The sequence below is a fragment of the Atta cephalotes genome (genome assembly GCF_000143395.1).
Source record: "Atta cephalotes unplaced genomic scaffold scaffold00014, whole genome shotgun sequence".
Lineage (NCBI taxonomy): Eukaryota > Metazoa > Arthropoda > Insecta > Hymenoptera > Formicidae > Atta > Atta cephalotes.
In genome coordinates this window covers 5,930,873-5,941,222 of record NW_012130078.1, presented here as the reverse complement: position 1 = coordinate 5,941,222, position 10,350 = coordinate 5,930,873, and the positions used below count along the sequence as shown (strand labels likewise).

General features: G+C 29.0%; 2 protein-coding genes across 2 annotated transcripts; one reads left to right on the top strand and one right to left on the bottom strand.

Annotated features, from left to right (window-relative positions):
• The first annotated feature begins 4,928 nt into the window (after positions 1 to 4,928).
• LOC105617830 (reticulon-4-interacting protein 1, mitochondrial) lies at positions 4,929 to 7,577 on the top strand. Its single transcript, XM_012199381.1, has 6 exons — positions 4,929 to 5,308; positions 6,065 to 6,297; positions 6,381 to 6,590; positions 6,648 to 6,760; positions 7,130 to 7,397; positions 7,470 to 7,577. Exons 1-6 carry the CDS (start codon positions 5,074 to 5,076, stop codon positions 7,575 to 7,577), a joined length of 1,167 nt encoding a protein of 388 aa, XP_012054771.1. The 5' UTR covers positions 4,929 to 5,073.
• Positions 7,578 to 7,671: 94 nt separating this feature from the next.
• LOC105617829 (tryptophan--tRNA ligase, mitochondrial) lies at positions 7,672 to 9,553 on the bottom strand (the record flags this gene model as incomplete). The annotated part of the gene is made up of 6 exons (XM_012199380.1): positions 9,470 to 9,553; positions 9,096 to 9,263; positions 8,765 to 9,027; positions 8,388 to 8,509; positions 8,017 to 8,287; positions 7,672 to 7,876 (listed from the first exon to the last, which is right to left on the bottom strand). Coding segments are annotated over exons 1-6 (1,113 nt in total), but the record flags the coding sequence as incomplete, so codon positions are not given.
• Between the last annotated feature and the right edge of the window lie 797 nt (positions 9,554 to 10,350).

Here is a 10,350-nt window from a genome sequence, read left to right as displayed (position 1 = left end):
ACTTTTGAAGACTATAACTGCATAAAACACCAAAAACACTTCGATTTAAAAAAAATTTTTTACATTCTATAGGCAACAGCCGTGTAAAGGAACTTTTTTCTTCTCCTCCTTTTTCTTCTTCTTCTTCTTCTTCTTTTTTCATTAATGGCTCTCCTAAGCGTTTCGGTCACATATGTCCAATATCCTATATGATGTAAACTTCTTCTTGTTTAACGTTACAATTCTGAAGTTTCATCTTTGATATTCATATGCAAATAACGGCCTCTTGCCTGTGAGCCAATCACATTGTATGCCAATTCCATCTCTCAAGAGATCGGTAAAATAGTAAATACTTAAGCGAGAATTTTTATTTAAAAAATTTATTTATTTAATTTTTCAATACATTAACATCTTTTTAATAGGATGCCAGATTGAGTATCAATTATGAAATTGATTATCAATTTAATTTATGATATTATTATAATAGTTTGACTGCGTTTATAAGTTTGAAAAAATTTCGGTGCGAAGTTCAAATAACTACATATAAATTTAGAAAGAAATTTAGATAGAAATTATTATTTAAAAGCATTAAAGATCATTAAAAATACAAATTTTTCTGTTCTATATTCCTTTTGTGTGCAGCCCCTTAGTGACAATTCCATTTGCATGCGCCTCTTTATAAGAATCCGCATCATTTTCTCCTTATGGAAAATGAATCCATCTCGCGATGATATTGCGTACTACGCTGCTTATCTGGCAGAGTATACGTATGCTATAAGCATACGTTGGCGTACGTATATCTATGATCAAAGTTTCACTATAAATGTTTTGAAGCGTTTGATGGACCGATTAGAAGAGAAGAAAGAATTTTACAAACTGACCAATTAAAGAAATGCTTTAAAGCGTTTGTAACATCGCGTTGACCATACCCTTAGTCAGAAATGATAATAGAATCGATATTGATTTGATATCGATTCCATTATTCCATTATATCATTTTTGAGGATATTACGAGCGCCGCTAAACAAGCGCCGTAGTATGCAGTATCGCTACGAGATGGACTCGTTTTCCATAAGAAGAAAATGACACGGATTCCTATAAAGAGGCGTGCAAAAATGAAGTTTATCGCTTAAGCTGGTTTTACATTAGTTACAAGTCGATTGTAAGTTCGTTGCGATAGCCAAGATGAAGCGATTGATTTCAAAATGCAACCTTCGCATTGGCTCTCACAACAAATTTGCGATCGACTTGCAACCAATGTAGAACTGGCTTAAAGCCCATTCTACAATGGCCAGTAGCAGTAGTGAATTAAAGAATAGGCGTAGAAATCGACTAATTGATTATTCTTCTTACATTTGACTATGATTGGTTGATTTCTACGCTCACTTCTTAACCCACTACTGCTACTGCCCATTGTAGAATGGGTTTTACAGGCGAGCAGTTTATTCCCAAAAAGTCGCTTAGAAAATGCAGTAATCGGTTGATCAACATTCTACCGACTGAAAATGATTGGATTCGATTTCTCATATTATTCTTTCCGAAAAAACATCTATATACACTTTATTTTTTTAAGTGGTTGAAAAGTTATAAACATTTTTTTGTTTAAAAAATCTAAATTTCGATTAAAAATTCTGAAAAAATTACGTAAGTTTAATTGGATCAAAATGAACATTTTTTTGTCTCTTAGATCTTTTTTTAAAACAATAGTTTAGATAAAAAATGTCAAAATTTGAAAAATAACTATCTTTACGATTTTTTTTTCGCAAACTAATTATCCAATCAGTGCGAATAAAAAAGGAAAATATTCGGTTAATTTTAAATCGAGAATTTTATTTTATTTTGATCTGTTATTGACAACGAAAACATTATTATAATGAAAGCGCATCCACGGCACGTAAGCGGTCTCGACGCCGCATCGATATAAGTCTCCTTGTTCAGCTATAACATATTCTTGTTTAGCTTCGGATTGGAAATATTGTTCGGTTTGTAGGTGTTTTAATAAATGTATAAATAAAGATAAATCTTAATGAATAAAAGTTCAATAACAATATTCAAAATTCGTGTTTTATTAAAATTTATATTCTAGTGTAAATATTTCAACTTTCAAACAAGTGCTATGGCTAGCTACGATGCTAGTTCAGCGTTGAGACCACTCACGCACCGCGAACGCGCTTTCATTATAATAATGTTTTCACTTTCAACAGTACAGATTAAAATAAAATAAAATTCTCATTATAGTTTAAAATTGACCGAATATTTTCGTTTCTTATTCGCACTGATTGGATGATTAATTTGCGAGAAAAAAAATCGTAAAGGTAGTCATTTTTCAAATTTTGAGACATTTTTTATCTCGAAAACTATTGCTTTAAAAAAAAAGTCTTGTCTAAGAGGCAAAAAAATGTTCATTTTGATTCAATTAAACTTACGTAATTTTTTCAGAATTTTTATATTCAAAGTTTAGATTTTTTTAAACAAAAAATTGTTTATAATTTTTCAACGACCAAAAAAATAAAGTATATATATAGATGTTTTTTCGCAGAATAATGTGAGGAATCGAATCCAATCATTTTCAATTGGTAGAAGGTTGATTGGTCGGTTGATGAACTCAAAATGGGAGTAAACTGCTCGCCTATTACTCTTAGCTTGATCACAGTGTGCTGTGAACTGTCTTGGAGCCTTTGAAAGTTTTTTTTTAAATAGAATTATTCACAGATAATTTCTATGACGACTGACGCATATTCATTTCCTACATTTTGTATCATACGGATATATCTTGTAAAAAAGTATTGCGCAATAGTGCTCAGTAATATTTTTCTACAAGGTTTTAACATACTAAAAGACATTTTAAGATGTCTACTGAATAAAGACAATAAAATTTGGTCATTCAGAAACTTCCTAATGATATCGAAACGATGATGTCCTATGGATATAGAATAAAAAGACATGTACATCTTCAATACATCCTAAATTTAATATCTCCTAAATTTTTTCAAGAACGGATGAGATATTCTGGAGAGATACTCTGGATGTTTGATCCCTCGACATACATCTGTACCTAGGATCAATTTTTGCTGGGTGGAATATTCTATTAAATAACGTGATAATAATCTAAGCAGAACAACAAGTTGCGATAACGTCAAAATTATATTAAAATAAATCGGAAATGATTGAAAAATGATTTTTAATGATCATTTTGGAGTCATTTTGACATCATTTTGATATCATATGGCGGTATTCATAGTCCATCCTTATATTTAAGACCGTCTTAAGATACAGTCTTAAGAAGTCACAAACTAAGAGGGCATATTAACGACATTACAGTCTTGAAATAATTGGAACTACGAATATACCGTCCATAATGACTTTTATTGTTCTCCCTTACGAAAAATACTATGAAAAATACTATCCAAAATATTATGAAAAAAATATTACTATAAAAAATATTATCAAAAAGTTCACAGTAAATTCGCGACTATAAATTCATAGTAACTATAAATGTATAGTATACTGAATTGATTATATACTGTAATATTTTTCCTTTCCTTTTTTTAAGAGTACGTACCATATAATGACAACAATTTATAATGCAATAAGACCATATTTATATTATAATAGAGATAATTATCTATAAATTATATAATAGTTATTACTTACTTAGTTATTATATAATATTAAAATTATATAATAGTTATAACTAATAAAACAAATTATGGAGTAATGATTTTACTGTCTGTCTTTCTTATCATAATAAAGGTTCAAACTGAGATACTTATTACTATCTTTAATATTTGATAATAAACATGAAAATGATAATATTATCAACAATTTAATAATAACTAAAATGAGAAAAAAATGTTTAGTTTTATGTATCTAATTATATAAAATTATATATATAAATTATATATATAAATATATATAATTATATAAATATATTAATATACATATAAATATGTATAATTATATACAATTACATATAAAATATGTAATTTATATATAGGTTATATAAAATTTTATATAAAACATTTTTTCTCGAGTGTTTTATAGTTATTATTATGTGTAAAATAGTAATTATCAAAGTTTCATAGCAACTATAAAAATGTTTGTAGTTACCATCAATTATTATTAGTATTACTCACTCATAGTTTATTTTCAACATAGTGATACTTATCAAGTATAAGATAATAATTATCAATAATTCACAATTTATTATTATGCTCTACTATCAAATGTCTGATAGTAAATAAGGTTATTATTAAGCATGAGATAGTTCTACTCATTATCTTCAACATTTAATAATAAATATATCAACAATTTAATAATAACTACAAAATGTTTTATGATTATTATTAAGTATAAGATAATAACAATCAAAAGTTTCATAGCAACTATGAAGAGATTTGTAGTTACCATCAATTGTTGTATGTTAGTACTATTATTCTGATTCATAATTTACTATCAACAACATAATGATATTTATTAGTATACAAGTATAAAGTAATAGCCATCAATGGTTCACAGTTTTATTATAATTTTTATTATAATTTTTTGATAATTACCACCAAAATAGTAAACTAGGAAATTTTGATAGTTACTTTGAAATAGGAGATAATATTTTTCCGTGAGGATTGCTTAGAATCATTGCGTTGAATATGTAATCATTTAAAATATTTATATGTTTTTACACTTATCTTTGCTAATTTCGTGTATGACAACTTCTAGTGCGCACTAATCTTATATAATGTAAGTGACCGAATTTGTTATAAGAAAAAGTTATACATGTTTTATTTTTGAATGCAAGAGTGAAAAAAGATGAGACCTTTTAAATCGATTCGAATGACACGTGATCATACGGGGCAGCAGATCGTTTATAGCATCTTCTTGATGATGTATATATAAAAAAAAATACACAACTTCGTCCATTTTAATTCATTATCATCTTTAATTCTTTCGCCTATCTTCTTTCTGCAGCTGTGCAATTTTAATAACGCAACATGGATTAAAAGTAAACACGAAAACCTAACTAAAGGAAAACTTCGTGTTTATAAGTGAATTCCTAACCTTCAATTTGGTACAGTATATAGTCCTTGCGAAAGAGATGCTGCAGAAGATTTTAAGATTAAAGTGCATTGTTCAAATGATGCACCTTCGCTCTTTGTCAACCAATTTAAAGGAAAATCTGGATAAGATGCAAGCCTGGCAAATACATTCGTATAATGGCCTGGAGGATCTGCGACTCTCTAACGTCAGGATGCCGATGATCACAAATCCCACCGACGTCCTAGTGAAGATCGAAGCTACTAGCGTGAATCCCATCGATGTTGCCATGACGGGTATTTCTGCTTCATTTTATATATCCCAGCAAACGAGAATGAATTAAAATGGATTAAAATTTTTTTTCTATCCGAATGCGTTTTAAATACTTTGCAAATACTTTGTGGATTCAATTGGATTGCAATTGGATTAAAAAACTGCATTTTCTATTCAAAATTTGGAATTGAACAGTATTCATGATTGTGTTTGTGTGCACAGAAAAAGCTAATATTATTTTTAGATTGAAAGGCATAGAGATATACTCCATGCAATTCCTATAAATGAATAAAAATGCATTCGGAATTGAAAAGCATTTATTTTAACATTCGTGAATCAATATTTCTGAAAATCTGAATCCATTTCAATTCATTTCAATCTATTCTCGTTTTCTACTGGGTTCTTTCCTAGTCTAATGTGGTGTATGATTATGTTTTTTAAAGAGTTTGGATTCTAAAAAAATCTGAAAAAACTTTGGTATTCTCTTTCAACATTCAATAATATTTTATAATGATATGATTCAAAATTTTATTTTTTGTTATGTGTCTGAATTTGAGATAGAATAATTTGAAATTGAAAATTTACCTGGGCCTTGAAAAACTTGATTGGACTACAGAGAATGAGTATAGTCCTAAAAGTCTAAGGGTCCCGTTATGCTTGTAATATTCGCATCAATTGTCCTTATTTAACTCTAATAAACAAGAATTCTAAGAGCATGAATTACAACCAAAGTCTAAGAATTACAATAAAAAAGGTAAATTTTATACTTTATTGTGTAGATGGCTATGGTAATACTTTGCTGAATGTCCTACGCAAAACAAAGAGTTTGTCCTTTAGAACAGTGGGAGAATTGGATTTGCCATTGACATTAGGTAGAGACTTCGCAGGGATAGTTGTATCAAAAGGACACAATGTTGGAGACAGGCTTGAGATTGGCAAAGAAGTTTGGGGAGTGGTTCCAATAGCACAACAGGGCTGTCATGCAAATTATGTTATTGTTGACAGTAGTTTAGTAAGACATGTTTCTTAATATATTAAATATTTGACAAGCCAATATATGACTTACAATCATCATGCTATTTATTTTTTTGCAAGGTACATCCACGTCCTCAGAAATTATCTTACATTGAAGCTGCAAGTATCTTGTATGCTGGACTGACTGCTTGGTCTGCACTGTGGATCACAGGAGGGCTATTTTACAAAACGGCGATAGCTGTGAGAATGAGCAAACGTGTTCTAGTCATGGGAGGCTCAGGAGGAGTCGGTACTTTAGCTATACAGCTGTTGAAAGCTTGGAATATGCATGTAAATATTTAATCGCTTATATTGAAATCTGCAGGATATGAAACATTAAATTTGTAGGTAATTAGCACATGCAGTAGCGACGCTGTAGAGATGTTGCAGAATTTAAATGCTGATGCTGTCATTGATTATAAGAAAGATGATGCCGATGCAGAAATTATTTCAGAAGGACCGTAAGTGACTTTATATTAAACTGAAATGTATTGTAATAAATGCAATATATCATTTGCTACAACTAAAAATTATCATTTTTGAAATCGTTTACAGAAAAAGAAATTTAAAGAAACGAAAAAGAAGATTAAAGAAACGGAAATATAAAGAAAAAAGAAAGAATATATTTTATAAGAATACACTTTTATTTTTCTACTATTGATCATTACACCAAAATTGCATTTAAAAATTAATATTACAAAATGATTCAAAACATTCAAACATTTCTGAAAAACTAATTTTTTTTATTATATTGTTGTTATATATATTATATATATCATATATATTATAGTGTTGTAGCAAATGAGCGTATGTCAATTATCATATTGCAGGTATGACATAATCTTAGACTGCGCCAAACTGGGACCGGAATATGTCAGAATGAAAAGATATCCACATGATACTTACATAGCATTAAATTCACCACTGTTAAACAATTTTGATCATCATGGGCTAATTATGGGAATGGCGAAAAATCTCGGAGATTTTCTAAAATTTAATATTCCAAAGACAGAAAATAAAAGTTGTGTTAAGTGGGGATTTTTTATACCTTCTCAAACAGGAATTAACGTTCTCCAAAAGCTTGTAGAAAACGAAGAAGTATGTTCAGAAATTCCTAAGTTTTATTGTATTAAAAATTCTATATTGTATTTTCTATTCTTTGGTTTGCAGATCGTACCTGTCATTCAACAAGTATATTCTTTTCAAGATTTGCCACAGGCATATGAGAGACTGAGGCAAGGACATTTACGAGGCAAACTAGTTATTGACATGAGATAATAAATTAAATTAAATATATCAATGTCTATGTAAAATTAATATATTTTTTACAAATAATATTTAGCAACAATTAATATAATTGTTTTACGGTTTTTATTATATTTTTCACATCTTGTATATCATTACCAAAAACCTTTTCTGTAACTTCCGTCCAACAGCTTGTCGCAAGTTCCATGGCCCTTTCTGTACCTTCTTTCAAAACCTCATCCAAATAGGCGGGTTCTCTAGTTAATCTCAATATATCTTTACGAATTGGAGATAATTTTTCTATCACTATATCTGCTAATTTCAATTTATATCTATAAAAAAATCAAAATAAACCATAATAATATTCATTCAATTTATGAAAATTTTCAAAAGTAATCATCTATATATATATATATATATTTTTTTTTCTATATAAATACCGAAAAAGATATAATGATTGTTAAGTACTTACTGTCCTGTATTTAAACCTACAGCTTCCTCACATATTTTCTCCGTCGTCTGTCCAGTAAACAAAGAGTGTATATTAATTAAATTAGCTATTCCTGGCCGTTTTTCTGGGTCATAAGTCACTTCGGATGTAAAGTCAGTCACAGCCTTTTTCACTTTCTCTAACAGTTCATCTGGTTCGTCCAAGAGATTTAACCTGGACTTAAAATCTGTGTGTGATTTTGACATTTTTTTTGCAGGATCACGTAGAGACTTGATTCTCTGGCTCGGACCATCTTAAAGTATAAAAATTTTAAATGTTAATAAAGATATTTTCAAAATTAAAATTTAAAATAACAAGATTAAATTTCAAAAATTACTAGTTTAAAAACTTGCCACTAATAAGAGTGTGTGGTATTGGAAAGGTTTGTCCAAACTGTCTGTTAAAAATCTGTACTAAGTCTTGTGCCAACTGAATATGTTGAGCTTGATCTTGTCCGACTGGAACATGCGTTGCTCTAAAAAAAAAAATTTTAATTATATACATCTAATTTTATTGTACTGCATAAAAATCATAATTTTTAATTATATCAATACTTCAGAAGGTCAATTTAATAAACTCTAAAGTAAACATCTATTACATTATATATTCATGTTTTCGATTCTAGATTTATTCCCTATCTTTTTCATCTTGTTTTAAGATACATAATCAACTTCCTGAAGTACTGATAATAAACAATTACGTAACCTACATTTAATATCAAGATACTTGCTTATACAATAATATATCGGCTGCCTGTAGAACAGGATAGATATATAAGCCTAGAGGTACATTTTTTAAGGATTCGCTTTTCTCCTTGAATTGTGGTAGGTGCGCTAGCCTTGCCATAGTCGTAATACTGCCTAAAATCCAACACAGTTCTGTGTGCATTGATACTTTGGATTGTTGGAACAAAATACTCCTTTTATAGTCTATGCCACATGCTATCAGTGTTGCAGTCATTAGCAGGGTATTTTCTCTCAATTTTTGAGGATTCTACAAATTGTATATTGTCAGCAGACAATAATGCTGGAGTATAGGAACTTAATCTGCTGTTATTTTACTTGCGGCAAAGTAATGGAATGCAGATCTGCTATGCTGCACAGAACTGCTTCATTGGAGTTCTGTAACTCTACCCATCTCCAAATGGCACCAAAATAATTTCCTAAATGCACACTTCCTGTAGGCTGAATTCCGGAGAATATCCTCTTTGGATATTTAATCTGTGTTGCCTGCAAAATAAAAAAAATATGTAATGAATGTAAAAATTGATAACCAATTTGATTAAATAATTAACGTAATCAATACAACTTTCCATAAAATGTAATAATAATCCTTAAAGTGCTTTATAAACACGTTTATATAATTGATTAAATACTAAATTTACATGTCAAAAACAATTGTTTCAGGTAGAGAGAGGTTAGAAACATGATCGAACCTGACTACTACATTTTCTGAGTCCCTCAGATTTTGCTGCGCAAGTTCTTTCCGAATGAGCAGCAGCTCGTAATATTTTCAGCATATTTTAAATAAATATCGACTTTATTAATATTGAATGTGAGGTTAGGCGTTCCCGATTGTGAGATTTAGAACTCTGCGATCGACAACGAGCAACAGTGAATAGATTGTTTACACTGTATTAAAGATTCGTTTTTTGTAATTGCACTTTTTACATCTTCATCTTTCCTCTTTTTTATCTAAGATTTAATTATTTATTTTATTTTAGATGTAGAAAGCATAATAATACAGAACAGCTCACAAAGAACATAACTTTATTACGGTCTAATAATAATAAATTGATATATAAAAAAATGTGTGCAGCAAGCGCAAGTGAAAATTAATCGTTGCGTCACTCTTGTCAAATGCTTCAGCCAATCACAAACGATCTTTCAAATTTTGAAATTTTCGAAATCTTATGCGCATTTTAACAAACACTTTGAAGAGAACCGTATTTCAACAATCGTACATTTGCAAAAGATAAAGTTGGTTTCAACTTAATTTCCATCAAACTACGAGGGATAATAAACAGAAAAAACGTTTCGAGAATCGTAATAAAAAAACTTACATTACTAAGAATTTTGAATTACTTAAAATTTGCAGAACCTGTCATTTATTTGAAATGTAAAGAATTTAATTGCAAAGAATTATAGGTACTGACAAATTTTACGTTCTATTTATCTAAAGATATATTTTTTGTTGTTATTATAGTGCAATGAATCACAGTATATATATATATATATATATATATATATATATATATATATACTACTATTATTTATTTTATTTTATTATTATTTATTAATTAACTTCTCTTCTATA

What these genes read in the sequence shown, in the direction of transcription:
- LOC105617830 (XM_012199381.1), top strand. Translation starts at nt 5,074, where the DNA reads ATGCTGCAGAAGATTTTAAGATTAAAGTGCATTGTTCAAATGATGCAC. An exon ending in CATCGATGTTGCCATGACGG is followed by an intron (nt 5,309 to 6,064) that starts GTATTTCTGCTT and finishes TTTATTGTGTAG; the next exon opens with ATGGCTATGGTAATACTTTG. An exon ending in TTATTGTTGACAGTAGTTTA is followed by an intron (nt 6,298 to 6,380) that starts GTAAGACATGTT and finishes TTTTTTTGCAAG; the next exon opens with GTACATCCACGTCCTCAGAA.